This window comes from Pan troglodytes, chromosome 1 (genome assembly GCF_028858775.2).
Source record: "Pan troglodytes isolate AG18354 chromosome 1, NHGRI_mPanTro3-v2.0_pri, whole genome shotgun sequence".
Lineage (NCBI taxonomy): Eukaryota > Metazoa > Chordata > Mammalia > Primates > Hominidae > Pan > Pan troglodytes.
In genome coordinates, this window is record NC_072398.2 from 182,506,452 (window position 1) to 182,524,959 (window position 18,508).

General features: G+C 37.7%; 2 protein-coding genes across 11 annotated transcripts in view; one reads left to right on the plus strand and one right to left on the minus strand.

Moving 5' to 3' along the window:
* Window positions 1-204: 204 nt before the first annotated feature.
* The window catches only part of SPATA6 (spermatogenesis associated 6), a 171,980-nt gene continuing 153,676 nt past the window's right edge, over window positions 205-18,508 (plus strand). For 3 of the 10 annotated variants that reach the window (XM_024354281.3, XM_009457004.5, XM_054670703.2), the window contains exon 1: window positions 465-792. In XM_024354281.3, coding sequence (XP_024210049.1) covers window positions 742-792 — 51 coding nt within the window. In that variant the 5' untranslated portion in view covers window positions 465-741. 10 annotated transcript variants of the gene reach the window in all.
* On the minus strand, window positions 14,642-15,079 carry LOC744483 (ribosomal protein L35a like). Its single transcript, NM_001251952.2, has one exon. It carries the CDS (start codon window positions 15,007-15,009, stop codon window positions 14,677-14,679), a length of 333 nt encoding a protein of 110 aa, NP_001238881.1. The 5' UTR covers window positions 15,010-15,079; the 3' UTR covers window positions 14,642-14,676.

Sequence of the window (18,508 nt, forward strand, 5' to 3'; positions counted from 1 at the left end):
TAGGGGTATGGACCATCTGATGCAAGCCCCTCTCCTCAGGGAGGCAACTGGGGTTTAACTTGAGAGCTCCTGGATTCCAGTCCTGGTTCCGACTTTGATTTGGGCAAGTCTCTTCCCTAATTCCCAGTATCCTCATGCTGGCTTTGTAAACCGTGCCGTGAAATTTAAATAGGAGGACTAACAATAATTATTATTCTTTTACAGTTGGGAAAACTGAGGCCACAGTGGGTCGCCACAAGCCCAAGGTGCCATCACCACGTTGTAACTCAGGGGTTCCCTCCGACGGCCTTACAGGAACTCCAACTCCCTGAACAGAGCACCGTCCCATTATACAAACAGCTGCTCCCTTTCGTCCGGCTTTGGGCGCAGTTTGACGTCACAGAAGAGCTGCCTTGCCTCACCCTGCCCCTTCGGAAGCCCCGCCCCCTGCCCGGCTCCGCCTCGCTCGGCGTTCGTCAAGCTCCGCCTCCAGCGCTCGTCCCCGCGCGGGTAGCCCTGGAGTGCCCCGCGCGGCCTCTCTTCCGGCCCCGCCCCTCCTGGCTGCCATGACAACGAGTCTGCGCCCCGCGCTCAGCTGGTTCTCCGGCGGAGCCCAGGCTGGACCGCGGGCCCCGGCCTGGGGGCCACTGCTGCCACCGCCGCCGCCACCTCGTCTCCTCCCCGTCCCCGCCCAGCCCCAGGTCTCCCCGCCTCACTCGGGCCCGTGGCCGGGGTCACTTCCCGCCGCCCCTCCCCGCACGGATGCCGAAGGTGAAGGCGCTGCAGTGCGCCCTGGCGCTGGAGATCAGCTCAGTGAGTACCGGTAGCGCCTCCCACCCCCGGGCATTGGCTCAGGGACTCCCTCAGTCACCTCCGAGAGCTCGGAATCACCCCCAAACCTCCTTCACCCTCCGAATCATCCCTAGGGAGCGTCGACCTCACGCCCCTTCGGTCCTGCCCCACCTTGTTCTCATGAGCGCCCTCCCACTCCGGCCACGCAGAGGCCTGACCCCTGCTCCGCTACGCTGGCTTCAACCCGACTTCCAACTTGCGCGCTTTCAGATCGTTCCCAAATCACTTCAGAGTTCTTTCCTCGCTGCTAACTTTCCAGTGAGAGAGAGTGTATGTGCGCGGCGCGGGGGCTTTTCATTCCTCTTTCGGGCTCCAGTTCTCTTAGAGAATTATTGCCCCCGCCTTTCCCAAGTCTGGGGGTGGGGGTCGCATTTCCTCCCGAATCCCTGCAGGCACACCGTTTCAGACCAGTTTCAAACCCGCATTAATGAAGGGGCCTTTCTTTATTCTGTCTTCGAAGGAGAATCTTCACATCCAACAACTGAAATGTGTCATTGCGCAAAGTACCTTGCCTTCCCTCCCAGGGCCTTACAGGAAAAACCCAACTCCTCAGAAATCACTTCAGGCCCCTCCCGTCCCCAGACCCTTCCGACTTTGTGCCAGCCATTGCAAGAAAGGCCCAGTCATTTTTATGAGGGAAACACCTCCTTCTCCAACCTTGCAACCCCACCCCTTCACTCTCCAGACTTGCCCAAGAGGATGCTTTCCTCCATCCTCCTGTGGAAGTCCAGCTGAGGCAGAGAACCCCACTCATCCAGTGAAGGGGCTGGACCTCTCCATGCTGGGAGAAAACTCTATTCCCCTTGTTGATCTCAGAAGACTTCCAAGGGTTTTGAACTTCTTCCCCTGCATTCTTTAGAGAACCCTCTCATTCCCCTGTTTAGAGGAATACTCCCGCTTGTGTGTTCTGGAGGAAATCTCCACAAGACCCTTTCCACACCCCGTTTTAGTCCTGCAGGAACAGACCTGTACGGAGTTTGGAACCAAAATTCACCATTCGGTCTCTTTTCACTCCTTCTTACTCAGTAAGTCTTCTTATGTATATTGCCTTCTGTTTGATCTCCTAGGAAAACTTGGGGGTTGAGAGTGCTGAAATATTACCATTACTCTCCTGGGTGCTGCAGCCAGGAGCCCTCTGCATTTCCTTCCTGTACACCCTACTGGCCAGGCTCCACTTAACCCGTGCTTGCAGCTTCCCGCCTTTCCTGGCTGGCCTTCGTCACGTTAGAATGAGGTTGCTGCAGCACAGAACTTAAACCCCTAGGAAAATCACAGGACTGTTTTAGGTCTTTTGTTAGGTCTTAAAGAAGGCAAGTGTGGGTGGGGCAGAGTGTGAGGCAGTGGTGGTGAAGTAGAAATTTTCTTGGACTCTCCCTTTATCTTCAAGCCTGCAGAGATTTTTCTCGGAAACTCCATAGCCCTAGCTTTGCTTGTTTTCCTCCCAAAGCTGCCATTTTTGACAACTTTTTGTAAAGTAAAATTAGTTTAGCAAGAAGAATGCACGAAGCTTTCTCGATCCCTTGGCCCAGGACACAAGTTAGTGAAACTCCTTCAGAGTTCAGCCTTAATGGATTTTGTTACTGGCTTCTTCCTCCTCCTGCCAACTAATGGTGTTTAGCAGTCTGGTGAGCGCAGCTGCCTGAGTGGCTGGCTGCAGCTTCCCTAACGTTGCCAATACAAACTTTCTAAGAGGAAGTACTCTGTTGTAACTGATTACTGCTTGAAGGAGTCGGAGGAATAGCTACATTTCTCCTGAGTATTAGTTGTATTGCAGAAAGTGAATGACTGTGTAATTCACTGTATAATGGAGCTTTGTTACTTATCAGAGCTAAAGAAAACTATGCTGGTGGAAATAATATTTTTCCCCAACAAACATTTAAGTCACAGAATTTTATAGTTCCGAGACATCTTAGATGGAAATCATTGGATTCAATCCCTTTTTACAGCCAAGAAAATCGATGCTTAGCATGGCTATTATTTATCTAGGATTGCACAACTGTTTAGAAGCAGATGTGCAAAATGTTCCCGAATTTTTGAACAACAAAAGCCTTTTAAAATGGCTCTGATGCTCAAAAGGAGCAAACAACGCCCCTGACCGCCCCCCCCACAAAAAAAACCCCACTAGCAGACGTAAAAGTTAAACATGTTTGATTGATTGATTAATTTGGCTTTGATTGAATAGAAAGGTTATATGACCCTAGATATTTTTAACATCTTCATTTTGATTTTAGTTCCTTTCTTGTCTATTTCCTTTTTACATTTACATGGTTCAAGTTCAAGACTATAAAATGATATACTCAGAGAAGTGTTGCTTCCAGGCTCAAAACTATTTCCCACCTATACTCATCTGCTTTAACCATTTTCACTGGTTTTGATATAAACAGATACACAAACTCTCTCTCACATACCACACAACATATATATATATATATATAAATAGATATTTGTTTTTATGAAATAGGTAGCGTATAAACTATTCTGTACATTTGCTTTTCTTCGTTCAGTATGTCCTGGAAATCACTCTGTATCTATTAAAACTGGCATCTTTCTCCCCAACATTTTAAATGAAATTTTTCAAACATACAGAGTACTTAGAAGAATAGTTCAATGAATAACTGTCACCCATGACCACGTACATTAATTTGATTTGTCTATATGTATGTGTATGTTTATGTATAAATTTTTTATTTTTTTGCTAAAAATTGAAAATAAATTGACATAATGATACTCCACCTGTAAGTACTTCAGCATGTGTCTTCTAAAAATAAGGATATTAGCTGGGTATGATGACAGGCACCTGTAGCTCCAGCTACTCAGGGGACTGAGGCAGGAGGATTACCTGAACCCAGGAGTTTGAGGCTGTAGTATGCTGTGAGCACACCTGTGAGTAGCCCTGCACTCCAGCCTGGGCAACACAGTGAGACCCTGTCTCTTAAATAAATACATACGTAAATAAAATTAAAAAATAAGGAGATTGTTCTGTATAACCCCAACACCATTATTACACCTAAGATAATTGGTGAGAAATTATTAATATTTAGTTCATATTCAAGTTTTTCTGGTTGTCCCAAACATGAGTTCCATAGTTAACTTTTTCAAACCGGGATCCAGTCAAGGTTTATATATTACCTTTAATCATTTGATTGATAGGTCTTTGTAGTTCATTTTAATATAGAGCAGTTCTATTTTTTTTTTTATTCCCACAATGTTCCTTTTTTTTCCTCAGTTGGTTTTGGTCAATTCATACACTCATGTCACCATCACCCAGATCAAGATTTGGAACACTTCCATCACCCCTCGCAATTCCCTTGTTCCCCTTTCAGGTCCATTCCAGACAGAACTGCTTTCCAGAGAGAAATAAGTATAGGAGATGATGGAAATGTTAATTAGCTTGAATTAATCATTTCACAGTGTACATACCTGTAGCAAAACATCACTTTGTACAGTGTAAATATATGTAAGTTTTGACAAAAAAGAATGGATAAATATATTGTAGTATACACATACAATAGAATACTACTCCACAATTCAAAGGTACTACTGATAGAACCAACAACATGGATGAATCTCAAGAACATGCTGAGCAAAAGAAGTCAGATACTAAATATCACATACTATGTGGCTCCAATGTGAAGTTTAAGTACTGGCAAAGTAATCCATAGTGATAGAAATCGGAATAGTGTACACACACACCCCCTCACACACACATCTACCACATTTTCTTTATCCATTCATTCATTGATGGACACTTAGGTTGCTTCCATATCATGAGTATGGTGAATAATGCAGCAATGAATATGAGAGTGCAGATCTCTTCAATATACTAATTTCCTTTGGATACATACCCAGAAGTGAGATCGCTGGATTATATGGTAGTTCTGTTTTTTAATTATTTGAGGAAATTTTTCTTTTTTTAAATTATTTGAGGAAATATGCTTTTTGTAATGGCTCTTCTAATTTACATTTCTGCCAACGGTGTACAAGGGTTCCCCTTTCTCCACATTCTTTCCAACACTTACAATTTTTTGAATTTATTATAGTAGTCGTTCTAACATGTGCGAGGGCATATCTTATTATATTTTTGATTTGCATTTCCCTGATGATTAGAGATGGTAAGCACCTTTTCATACACCTGTTGGCCATTTGAGATATCTAGTCAGACCTCTTGCCCATTTTTAAAATTAGGTTTTTTGTTTTCTTGTTATTGAGTTTGGGTCCTTACATATTTTGGATATTAACCCCTTATCAGATTTTCTCCATTCTGTATGTTTACTGTTAGTGGTTTCCTTTGCTGTGTAGAAGCTTTTTACTCTGATGCTATCCATTCTCTTGTTGATGGTTGGTTGAGTTGTTTCCAGGTTATGGTTATTATTGGATAATACTATTATGAATATTCATTCTTGTAAAAATCTTTTTGTGGACATTACCTTTTGAACATACTTGGCTCGGTTACAGAATAGTTCATGTTGTATTATTGCCTGATTTTTTCTTCTTTTTGTGGTGACATTCAATTTTTTCCCAATTACTATAAACTGGAAACTAGGTGTTATCTTTGATTGCCTGTTGAAAGTTGCAATCTCATTCTTCTCTACCCCTTCCATGCTTATTTTTTGCTGAAGTTTTGTGTTAGTGGCAATCTCATCTGTGTAATACTTTAGTAATATGAAAGTAAAAACATAGAAAGGTTTGGATGTGTCACACAACATTTTATGTTGCCCAACAGAGCCATATGACATGAGAGAAAATATATTGCTAAGAGGAAAGTGACTTTTCTCAATGAGTCTTTGGAGAATGATATAGTATGCTAAGTAACTTCTTTTTAAAGAGCATCAGAAGAATTATATTTTCCATCACTTACATTTTAAATCTTTAAAACATTTTATCTTTGATGGGAAGAAGTATTATTGCTGCTTTATCTCTTTACCTTCTTTTTATATTTAATATTTCAATTTTTATGAGCTTATTTGGGAAAATGGAAGATATTGGAGGTAAAGTAATAGTGTCAATTTGGGATTGCATGTAATTCTCACTTCATCTCATTACCTAACTGAAACTAATGATAGCACTGTGGCAGACAGATCTGGCTTCTTTCAATCACTACTCATCTGAACATTTATCTTTGTGATCCTTATCCAGGTTACTGTAGGTAGTGTCTCAGTCACAGTTAAGCCACAGTTGGTGGTAAATTTCGCTGGAATATAGACTTTAAAAAATTTTGACTATAAAATAGTTCAAATTTATAGAAAAAAAAGCTGAATCCTTTGATGCCCCACCCCCCATTTAACAAATGATAAATTTTACATGTTTGCTGCAGATTTTTGTTTTTAAGAAATATAATGTTGCATGTAGGTGAGGCCTCCTCTGTGCCTTTTACCTCTTCCTGACCACTTTTTCCTCCCTACCTTCCTTAAAATAACTAATATCCTGAAGTTGTAGTGTATTCTGTTTGTTCAGATTTTTGTACTTATTACTAAGTATTTGTGTATGTCTGTGTATAACCTATGCTGTAGTTTTGTTTTTAAATTTTGCACAAATAGTATCTTACTTGTATGTATCCTTCTGCAACCTGCTTTTTCTGATTCACTGTTTTTGAGATTTTTCAGTGTTGATTCTTGCAGGTCTAGTTCATTTCCTTCATTAGTATAAAATGGTATATGTTTATATTAACAGTGATATAATTTTTGTTCCTCTCTTAATGGACTTTTTATTAAATACTAATAGTTAATGCTTTTATTATTCAACACAATGTTTCAATGAATATATTTGCACATATTTCCTAGTATCATTGTGTCTGTTGTTCTCAGGGGTGTATTGTGTGCCCTAGGGAGCATTTTACAAATTGACTAGACTACTTTTGTTTGTCACAGTGGTTGGGGAGTCCTGTGGTATTAATTGTTCGGTATCCTGCATGACTTGAATGTCTCATTGAATATGTAGATGAAAAACCTGTTTATAATTACTGGAGATTAATAACATAATAGCAGTTGATAATCAATTATCTGTTTATTTATAAACACAAAGTCTTCTTAAAAGGTTTTTAAAACGCATTTTACAGTAATGCAATTGCCATGTAAATTGAGGAAAGAGTACACTTTGTTTGGTTTGGTGCTCTGCTAAGAGTTTACTTTTTTTGGAAAATCATGGCACCAGAGGCAATGCTGCTTGTGGTGTTTGAGTTGCTAGTATGGGATGTTTATCATCTCACGTTTGAAACTGCCCATTTCACATAGATTCTGTGTATAGGTGCAAATATATCTTCCAGTGTAGTCTTGCCCAAGCATTTACATGTTAGAAATATGTATTTTCTTATAAAGTATTTCTGTATTTTTTCAAACTTTAATTAGGATATTGGTTTATTGTTTAGTTACATGTATAGGTAAGTTGAAAATATTTTCTGTAAAAGGATGATTTTGGGTCTTATAGAATGGTGACCCAGTGCTCTAGGGAGTAGATCTAGAAATGGAACTATTGAGTCTCAGGGTATCCGGTTAGTTTCCTAGGACTGTCATAACAAATTATCACAAACGTGGTTGCTTAAAACAACAGAAATTTATTCCCTCACATTTCTGGAGGCCAGAGTACAAAATAAAAGTGTCAGCAGAACGGTGCTCCTTTCAAAAGCTCTAGGGGAGAATCTTTCCTGCCTCTTCTAGTTTTTGATGGTTCCAGGCATTCCTTGGATTATGGCTGCTTAACTCCAATCTTGGATCCTAGAGGTTTCCTTTTCTGTGACTACCAATATCCTTTGTCCTTTAAAAGTGTATTCTTGTTTTCTTCTTCTTGTTAAATATATTTTGGATACTAAACCTTTATTGGTTATATGTAATGGAATTTTCAAAGATCGTCTAGTTGAAGTTTATATTTTACTTTGTTTTTGCTCTTTTTAGTACTGCATGTTTTTCATTTTCTAATTTTTTCGTTTCTGGTAAACAAAGAATGCTATTGATTTTTAAAATGATTATTTTACTTGACAAACTTGTATATATTTATTGCGTTATTGATTTTTTAAATTAAGTTTTTTATGGAACTATAGCATATATTCATAAAGTACACAAATCGTAAATGTATAATCACCAATAATTAGAATATTATCAGAACCCCAGATTGCTCCATTGGGCTGTCTCCCTCCCGCCACTTCACCTACCCCTGTTCCTCTCCCAAAGGTAACCACATCTTGACTTCTCTTACAATATATTTTGAAGTTTTGAAATCTAGCTGTATCTATCTATGATCTGTCTATTTTGTATGGTCTGAATTCTTTTATGTCTAACCAATTTGTGGGAGTTTATCCTTGTGGTTTATGAGGCAATAGCCCTTTTTTCCCTTCTTAAATGAATATACCAATATTTATTCATCCTATTGTTGATGGACATTCTCATTGTTTCTAGTTTGGGGATATTACAAATTGTGCTCCTATGAGCATTCTTGTATATATCTTTGTTGCACATTTTATATTTTAATTTTGGATGCAACATTAAATAACATGAAATAACATTATTTCAATAGTTGTATTTTTTATGTGGAAAATGACGTTGTTTGAAAATAGACAGTTTTGACTTTTGCAGTACAATCCTTTGTTTTGTTTTGTTTTGCTTTGTTTGCCTTGTCTTTATGTTGATGGCTAGAATTTCTAGTATAGTGTTTAATGTTAGGGATAACAAAGTAGGTATCTTTGTCGTTTTTTCTAATTTTAAATTATGCTTCTGAAGTCTCACCATCATTAGATCAAATCCTATGAAATCGCTGATAATGGGCCATTTTTTTGGCTTAAAAAAACCTGAGCCATTTCAAATGTAGTTGAACCTAATAGAATATTGGCTGTAGGGTTTTCATTTATTGAGTTAGTGCAGTTCCCTTCTATTCTAATTTTAAAAAATCCTGAATGTTGAGTTATTTGGGATTTTTTTTTAATCCAGTGAAATTATTATATAATAATGCTTTCATAGTCTGTAAAAAATGACACTTTTTGATGTTGAACTATTCCTATTCCTGTAATAAGTTCTTTTAAGTCAGGATGTACAGTTTTTACTCTATTTTGCTGGATTTGATTGGCTAATTTTTTATTTAGGATCTTTTATTTGTATTTGTAGAGAGATTTTAGCTTTATGAGTCAACTACTTTTTTTCACTTATTTTTAAAACATTTATTTTGAAATATTTCAGACATATAGGAAGTTATAGAGTAACATTTAATGAACACCTGTGTACCCATCCAGGTGAAGCATCCTGTAAATCTCTGCCTAATAAAATCGCTTTTTCCTTCTTCTTTTTGGCCAATCGGTATCCTGAATTTTGTATTTACCACTCCTCTGCAATTTGCAATATTTTTTCTCATTGTAATATCTGCCTTTAAGGCACTTGATTTGCTTCCAGTTGCTGTTTAACTGGCATCTCAAAGCTATTGATAATGTTTTAAAATCATTTGGCTCTAAATATTTTATAATTTTTATTATGATTTCTACTTTAGCTTATGAACTATCTAGGATTTGTTTTAATTCCAAGATGCATAAGATTTACGTGTGTGTAACACTCTCCCATACTCATACTCTCCCCCCTACCTATACACATACATACCTACACATATACATATATATTATCTTTTATTGTGGTATTTTAATGAATTGCATTGGGGTCATGTATTAGGGTTCTCCAGAAAAACAGAACCAATAGGATATACTATATAGTTATTTAATAGGGAATTTATTATGGGGATTGGCTCACTTGATGATGACGGCTTTGCAGTCCCATGATATGCTGCCTGCAAGCTGTCTGCAAGCTGCAGAACCAGGGAAGCTTGGTGATGTAATTCAATCTGAGTACAAAGGCCTGAGAACCAGGTGTAAGTCTTGGAGTCTGAAGGGTTGAGAACCTGCAGTTCTGTTATCCAAGGGCAGGAAAAGATGGATGTCCGAGCTCAAGGAGAGAGAGCACATTTGCCCTTAATCTGACCTTTTGTTCTATCCTTGCACTCAACAGATGGTATAATCCCTGCGCACATTGGTGAGGGTGGTCTTTGTTACTCAATCTGCTGATTCAAATACTAATCTCTTATGGAAACATCCTCACAGACACACCAAGAAATAATGTTTACCAGCTACTCACGTATCCCTTAACCCAGTGAAGTAGATACATAAAATTAACCATCATAGCTAGTGAACAAGGTCTCTATGATATTATGTTTGTTATTTCCTTTGTGTCCTGATACTTATCCAATTGTTGTAAATGCTCTCTACTTGCTTAAAATAATATATAATCTCATTTGTTGGATGTATGGCTCTATCTGTCATTATCACACCAATCTTACTTACTCTGAAATTCAATTCCATATTAAATTTTTTGTCTGCATGATCTACCCATTTGTAATGGAGAGGTATTAAAATCTTCACTATGATTATGTATTTTCACTTTATCCTTGATGTATTTCAGTACACTGTGATGTATAGAGCTGTGGATTTATTTGTTTATTCTGTTTTGCACTGGGTGTATGCTTTCCACTTGAGAATTTAAGGTTTTCTGTAGTTCTTGAAAATTCTTAGCTATCATATTTTTTATTTTTTGTTATTATTGTACTTTAAGTTTTAGGGTACATGTGCACAATGTGCCGGTTTGTTACATATGTATACATGTGCCATGCTGGTGTGCTGCACCCATTAACTCGTCATTTAGCATTAGGTATGTCTCCTAATGCTATCCCTCCCCGCTCCCCCCACCCCACAACAGTCCCCAGAGTGTGATGTTCCCCTTCCTGTGTCCATGTGTTCTCATTGTTCCATTCCCATCTATGAGTGAGAACATGCGGTGTTTGGTTTTTTGTCCTTGTGATAGTTTACTGAGAATGATGATTTCCAATTTCATCCATGTCCCTACAAAGGACATGAACTCATCATTTTTTATGGCTGCATAGTATGCCACAGTGTATATGTGCCACATTTTCTTAATCCAGTCTGTCACTGTTGGACATTTGGGTTGGTTCCAAGTCTGTGCTATTGTGAATAGTGCCGCAATAAACGTACGTGTGCATGTGTCTTTACAGCAGCATGATTTATAGTCCTTTGGGTATATACCCAGTAATGGGATGGCTGGGTCAAATGGTATTTCTAGTTCTAGATCCCTGAGGAATCGCCAGACTGACTTCCACAATGGTTGAACTAGTTTACGGTCCCACCAACAGTGTAAAAGTGTTCCTATTTCTCCACATCCTCTGTAGCACCTGTTGTTTCCTGACTTTTTAATGATTGCCATTCTAACTGGTGTGAGATGGTATCTCATTGTGGTTTTGATTTGCATTTCTCTGATGGCCAGAGGAAAGGATTCCCTATTTAATAAATGGTGCTGGGAAAACTGGCTAGCCATATGTAGAAAGCTGAAACTGGATCCCTTCCTTACAGCTTATACAAAAATTAATTCAAGATGGATTAAAGACTTAAATGTTAGACCTAAAACCATAAAAACCCTAGAAGAAAACCTAGGCATTACCATTCAGGACATAGGCATGGGCAAGGACTTTATGTCTAAAACACCAAAAGCAATGGCAACAAAAGCCAAACTTGACAAATGGGATCTAATTAAACTAAAGAGCTTCTGCACAGCAAAAGAAACTACCATCAGAGTAAACAGGCAACCTACAAAACGGGAGAAAATTTTCGCAACCTACTCATCTGACAAAGGGCTAATATCCAGAATCTACAATGAACTCAAACAAATTTACAAGAAAAAAACAGACAACCCCATCAAAAAGTGGGCAAAGGATATGAACAGACACTTCTCAAAAGAAGACATTTATGCAGCCAAAAGACACATGAAAAAAGCTATCATATTTTTGAGTATTGTTTTTCTGCTGTTCTCTCCTGTCTTACCTTCTGGCAGTACTATTAGATATGTATTGGAACTTTTATCTATTCTCAGTGTTTCTTAAGAGCTTTATTTATTATTCTTTAAATTTATCAGGCAGCCCTTGAACCAGAACAGGTTCAGAGAGGCTCCTAAATGCTTTTTTTTAACATTAAAAAAAAACTTATTGTTTTTAGATAATTCTTCAATATTAAATTTGTACTTAATAATTTAAAATTTATCTCCTGTTCTGGGATTTTTAACTTAATTGACTAAATTTTCCAAAATTCTCATTTAGTCTCTCTTTTTAAATATCTGCCAATTTTCATTCTTACCGGTATATATTGACTTTATATTTTGTGACTGTGAAATTTCCCTATTATTTCTAGTAGCACATTTTGCAATAGGTCACAACTAAGATGTTTGAAAATACATTGTTTTACTTCTTCCTTTTCAACCTGTGTGCCTTTTATTTCTTTCATTTCCAAATATCTTTTTCTTGTCCTTCTGCACTGGCTGGAACCTATGGTGCATTGTGGTATAGAGGTGTTGAGAGTGGACATTCTTAACTTTTTGCTGATATTAGGGGCAATTATTCAGTCTTTCAGTGTCAAGTATGTTTGATATCAGATTTAGGCTTTTGCATAGATATTCTTTTTCAGTTGAGGAAATTTCCTTCTGAGTTTGCTGAGAACATTTATTATGAATGAGGCTTACATTTTGTCAAATGCTTTTTTTCCAAACAGAAAATTAATTAAAAGAATTTCAAAGATTTAATGCTGTAATATACCTTTTAGAAGTGATTTAATAAGCCTGGTGCAGTGGCACATGCTTGTAATCCCAGTGCTTTGTGAAGCTGCGGTGGGAGGATCACTTGAGCCTAGGAGTTTGAGACCAGTCTGGGCAACATAGTGAGACCCCATCTCTGAAAAAAAAAATTAGGCAGGCATGGTGGCACCTGCTTGTAGTCTTAGCCACTTGGGAGGTTGAGGTGAGAGGATTCCTGGAGCCCAGGAGTTTGAGGCTGCAGTGAGCTATGATCACGCCACTGCATTCTAGCCTGGGCAACAGAGCAACGCCTCATATCTTAAAAAAAAAAATGACTTAATTACATCCCACAAATTTTGATACGTTGTGTTTTCACTTTTATTCAGTTGGAAGTTTTTTTCTAATTTGTCTTATAATTTCTTCTTTGACCTATGAGTGATTTAGGACCCTATTATTTAATTTCCAAATATTTAGGTATTTTTTTTCAGATATTTTCCCATTACTGATTTCTAGTTTAATTTCATTCTGGTTAGAGAATATACTCTGCATGATTTTTAAAAAAAATTTATGTCCTTTTATGTTGATTGAGACTTGTTTTTATGACTCACAGTATCATCTATCATGGTGAATGTTTTTATGTGCCCTTGGAAAAAAATACGTGTATCCTTCTGTTGTTGGATGAAGTACTCTGTAAATGTCATTTAGGTCAAATTAGTAAATATTGCTTATATCTTCTATATCTTTAATGATTACTTGACTGCTTATTTTTGTTAGTTATTGAAAGGGAAGTACTGAAATTCAAATGTGTAATTTTTTGCTTTATTTACTTTGACACTGTATAATTAGATGCTACTATATTTAATTTAATTTGATTGTGTTAGTAAATCAAACTTTTAATCAATATGAAATGTTCCACTTTATCCTTGGTGATTTTTCTCTTTCTGAAGTCTACTTTATGTCATATTAACATAACTACCCCAGCTTTTATGATTAGTAATTAGATGATAGATCTTTTCCCTCATTTCACTTTTATTAGTCTTTATCTTTTTGAAGTTGCTATATTATTCACATCCCACGAAATGTTCTTTTTTTTTTTTTTTTTTTTTGATATGGAGTCTCGCAGTGTTGCCTAGGCTGGTGTGCAGTGGTGCAATCTTGTCTCACTGTGACCACCGCCTCCTGGGTTCAAGCAGTTCTCCTGCCTCAGCCTCCCGAGTAGCTAGGATTACAGGTGCCTGCCACCACGCCCAGTTAATTTTTTCTATTTTTAGTAGAGATGGGTTTTCACTATGTTGGCCAGGCTGGTCTCAAACTCCGGACCTCATGATCCACCTGCCTCATCCTCCCAAAGTGCTGGGATTACAGGTGTGAGCCACCAGGCCTGACTGAAATGTTCCCTTTTAAAGTGTACAATTTAGTAAATTTTAGTATATTCACAAAGTTGTGCAAAAATCACTACTAATTTCAGAACATTTTCATCACCATATAAAAAAATCCTGTATCTGTTAGTAGTCATTCCCTATTCTCCCTCTCCCACCAGCCCCTGGATCTAATTCCCGTATCTGTAGATTTGCCTATACTGGACATTTCTATAAATGGAATCAAACAATATGTGGCCTTTTGTATCTTACTTTTTTTTACTTAGCATAATGCTTTTAAGGTTCATCCCTCTTGTAGCACATATCAGTACTTTCTTTCTTTTTATGGTGAATAATATTTCATTGTATGGACATACCATATTTTGCCTATCCATTAATCAGTTTGTTAGAGTAGACAGCCAAAAATGAGCAGACAGGGTTGCCTCTGGGAAAAGAAGTCCTGGATACTCTGCCCACTGACAGTCAGCAAAAAAGACAGCAAAAAGAGTGGCTACACCTGGCCTTGTGCTTTTAAAACTTTTTTCACTTAACATAATGCTTTTAAGGTTCATCCATGTTGTAGCACGTAATAGTAGTTTATTTCTTTTTATGGCCAAAAAATAGTTGGATCATAGTTTTGAATCCATTCTGCCAATCTATACCTTTTGGTTGGAGTGTTTAGTCAATTTATCTTTAATGTAACCACAGATAAGATTTACTTGTGTCATTTTGTCTTTTGTTTTCTGTGATTATTTTGTCTATTCCTCCACTATTGCTTTTTTTGTGTTAATTATTTTTTAGTGTGCCACTTACATTTTCTTTTTTTTAAGCTGTAGTTTTTTTTTTTTTTTTTTTACAAATCCACGTTTATTTATTGATTTTTCGTTAGTTTAAATCCTTGAGGGGTACAGCATCACTCGGATTCTGTGTCCAATGGCCTTAGCAGGAAGATTGCTTCGGAATTTGGCACGAACCATGCCACTGTTTCCATGGGCCCGAGTTACTTTTCCCCAGATGACTCTGGTTTTGTTTGGTTTGCCGCCAGGAGTGACTGTATTGTTCTTTGCTTTATATACATAAGCGCATCTCTTGCCCAAATAGAATTCTGTTTCATCTCGGGCGTAAACACCTTCAATTTTAAGAAGAGCTGTGTGCTCCCTTTGGTTCCGGAGACCCCGCTTATAGCCAGCAAAAATGGCCTTGGACCACAGCCTTCCAGACATAGTTCCTTTTAGAAGTCCCGTTAGTCCCGTTCCCAGCAGGCCTCCACAGGAGCCAAGATGGCGGTAAGAGTTAAGCTGTAGTTTTAAAGTTACTTTCTTAGTGCTTGTCTGGGGTTTACAATTAGCATCTTAATTTATAATCTAGTATGGATTAATACTAACTTATTTTCACTATTACATAAAACCTTTCTTCTATTTTGTTCTGTTCTCCCTCCCTTCCTTTATATTATTCTCATACAAATTACATTTTTATAAATATAAGTATACCAGCACAGTTTTATAATTATTGCTTTCTGTAATTGTCTTTGAAATAAAATAGGAGAAATAAGAGAAAAATGCATTTACACTGTTTTTATATTTATATAGTTTCATTTACTGGTGCTCTTTTTTCTTCTTAATGTGGATATGAGCCTATGTCTAGTATCCTTTCAGTTCAACCTGAAAGATTCTCTTTAAGTATTTTTGATAGGGAAGTTCTGCTAGTGATGAGCTATCTCATTTGTTTATTTGGGAATCACTTAGTTTTACTTCCTTTTTGAAAGAAAATTTTTGTGGGTATTGAATTATTGTTTGAAAGTTTTCTTCTGTCAGCACTTTGAGTCAGTTATCACTCTGCCTACTGGCTTCATGTTTCTGATGAGAAATCAGCCGTTAATCTTATTGAAGATTATTGATGCCTGCTGAATCACTTCTATCTTGCTGTTTTCAAGATTCTCTCTTCTTGAGAGTTCATTGGATTATCTTCTTTTTTTCTTTTTTGAGATGGAGTCTTGCTCTGTTGCCCAGGCTGGAGTGCAGTGGTGTGATCTTGTCTCACTGCAACCTCTGCCTCCCCGGTTCAAGCAATTCTTCTGCCTCAGCCTCTTGAGTAGCTGGGATTACAGGCATGTGCCACCATGCCCAGCTAATTTTTGTGTTTTTAGTAGAGATGGGGTTTCGCCATGTTGGCCAAGCTGGTCTCGAACTCCTGACCTCAGGAGATCCACCCATGTGGGCCTCCCAGAGTGCTGGGATTCCAGGCATGAGCCACCACGCCCGGATAGATTATCTTCTGTTGAAAGTTTATTAGGTGCACAGGTTGGAGTTCTGTGATCTTTTAAAAAGTTTAAAATTTTTTTTTCTGTAGAGAGAGGCTCTCACTATGTTGCCCAGGCTGGTCTTGAACTCCTGGCCTCAAGTTATCCTCCCTTGATTTCTTTGATCTTGTTGGATTCTTTTATTGGTTTTCTTTAAACATCAGAAGATTTCATATGTCATTTCTTGTGATATCCTTTCTGAGGCTCCCATTCTATTTATTTTACTGTGCTTGGTGGTATCCCACAGGTCTGAAACTCTGTTCATTTTTCCTTCTGTTAATCAGACTGGATAATCTTAATTGACGTATTTTCAGGTTCCCTTATTCTTTCTTCCGACAGCTCATATCTCCTCTTGAACTTCTCTAGTGAATTTTTAATTTAATTTTGGCACTTTTTTAACTCTAGAATTTTTATTTGGTTCTGTTAAAAATTTTTATCTCTTTATTGATATTTCTTATTTGATGAGACAGCATTGCCATACTTTCATTTAGATCATTAGACAAGATTTCCTTTAGTTCTTTGTATTATTTACAATAGATTTCAGATCTTTGTTTAGTAAGCCCAACTTCTGGGCTTCCTCAGGGACAGTTTTTATTGACTGCTCTTTTTTTTTCCCCCATGTATAGGCTGTGCTTCCTATTTCTTTGCATGTTGCAATTTTTGTTGAAAATTAGACTTTTTAAATTATGTGGGACTGTGTAAATCAGAGCTCCCTCCCTTTCTCCTGAATTTGTTATTGTCTGGTATTATTGTTTTTTGTTTGTTTAATTAATTTCCTGAACTAACTTTGTAAAATCTGTAATCTTTGTCATGTGTAGCCACTGATGGCTTTGCTCAATTAGCTTTATGTTCTCCTAAAGAATGGCCTTCTATTTCCTTAAATGTTTGAACCAAGAGGTCTTTCAGCCATTGTCAGGGTTCTCTGTGTATATGTTGGGGTATGCTTTCTGTGCCCTGGCGCCATTTGCAACTCTGCCTTAGCCTTCACTTCCAACTTTCTCAAAGCCCCAAGGTCAGCCAGAGGTGAAGGGTTATGGCTTTCTCAGGTCATTTCTTGGCACATGAACAGCTTTGCACATGTGCATGCTCTTCTAAATTGCCAAGTCTATGTCATAGCTTGCCAAGGTGATTTAAGTCAACCACCTTGCTAGGTATTTTCTGTTTGTCCCATCTGATTTCTTTTAACCTCCCTTTTCTGGCTTTCTTTTTGGAAAGCTGCTGGGTGTTTTTTTAAGAGATAGCAGAATTTGTAGAATTGTAGATGAAAAAAACAATGCCTTCTTGCATATGTTACAAATTGGATAGAGCTTCAGCAGTTTCCAATGAGGACAATTAGAGCAGTACTGTCCAGAAAAAATATAAGAGCCTCAAATTTGAGGCAAGGATGTAATGTTAAATTTTCTAATAGCTACATTTAAAAAAGTTAAAGTAGTAGGCCAGGTGCGGTGGCTCATGCCTGTAATCCCAGCACTCTGGGAGGCCGACGTGGGCAGATCACAAGGTCAGGAGATTGAGACCGTCCTGGCTAACACGGTGAAACCCCGTCTCCATTAAAAATACAAAAAATTAGCCTGGTGTGGTGGCGGGTGCCTGTAGTCCCAGCTACTTGAGGCTGAGGTAGGAGAATGGCGTGAACCTGGGAGGGGGAGCTTGCAGTGAGCCTAGACCGTGCCACTGTACTGCAGCCTGGACGACAGAGTGAGACACTGTCTCAAAAAAAAAAAAAAAGTTAAAGAGGTAGTCAAAAGTAATAATATGTTTTATTTAAATCAATGTATTCAAAATATCCTTTCAACATGCAATTAATATAACAGTTATTAATGAAATGTTTTACAGATTTTTTTTACTGAGTCTTAAAAACCCATTTCATATTTTACACTTACAGCCCTTCTTAAGTTAGACTAGTTGTATCTCTGGGTGTAATTGGCTAGTGCCTACCATTTTGGACAGCACAGATTTAGAGGGAATCTAAGACGATTTTAGTTTTAATGAGGCAAAGCAAGAAATGAACCTTATGGACAGAATGAGATTTGTTGAGGACCCTGGTTTTAATGATCAATTGGGAATATATTAGAGCAAAAGGGGAACATAGAGTAAGAGGGAGATGGAGTCAAATAGCTGGCAGAGAAGATAATTAGTATGTACAAAAGGATGTGAAGTATTTGTCATTTATTCAACGTAATAGTGTGGTAAGATGGCAGGTTATATGGTTTTTAATCTAATAATTGTGATAGTATTAATGAATGTTCTGTCAAGCACTGCTGTAAGCACTTTGAATATATTAACTTATTTAATCTTATGACTCATTTACTTTGTGACCTTAAGTTAGTAGATCACTTTAACTTTCCCGGGGCTCCGTTTATTTCACATATAAAAAACTCAAAGCTAGACTAGATAATCTGTATGCTTTTTCTTAATACTGA

Coding starts and splice junctions, on each gene's coding strand:
- LOC744483 (NM_001251952.2), bottom strand. CDS start 15,009: ATGTCTGGAAGGCTGTGGTCCAAGGCCATTTTTGCTGGCTATAAGCGG.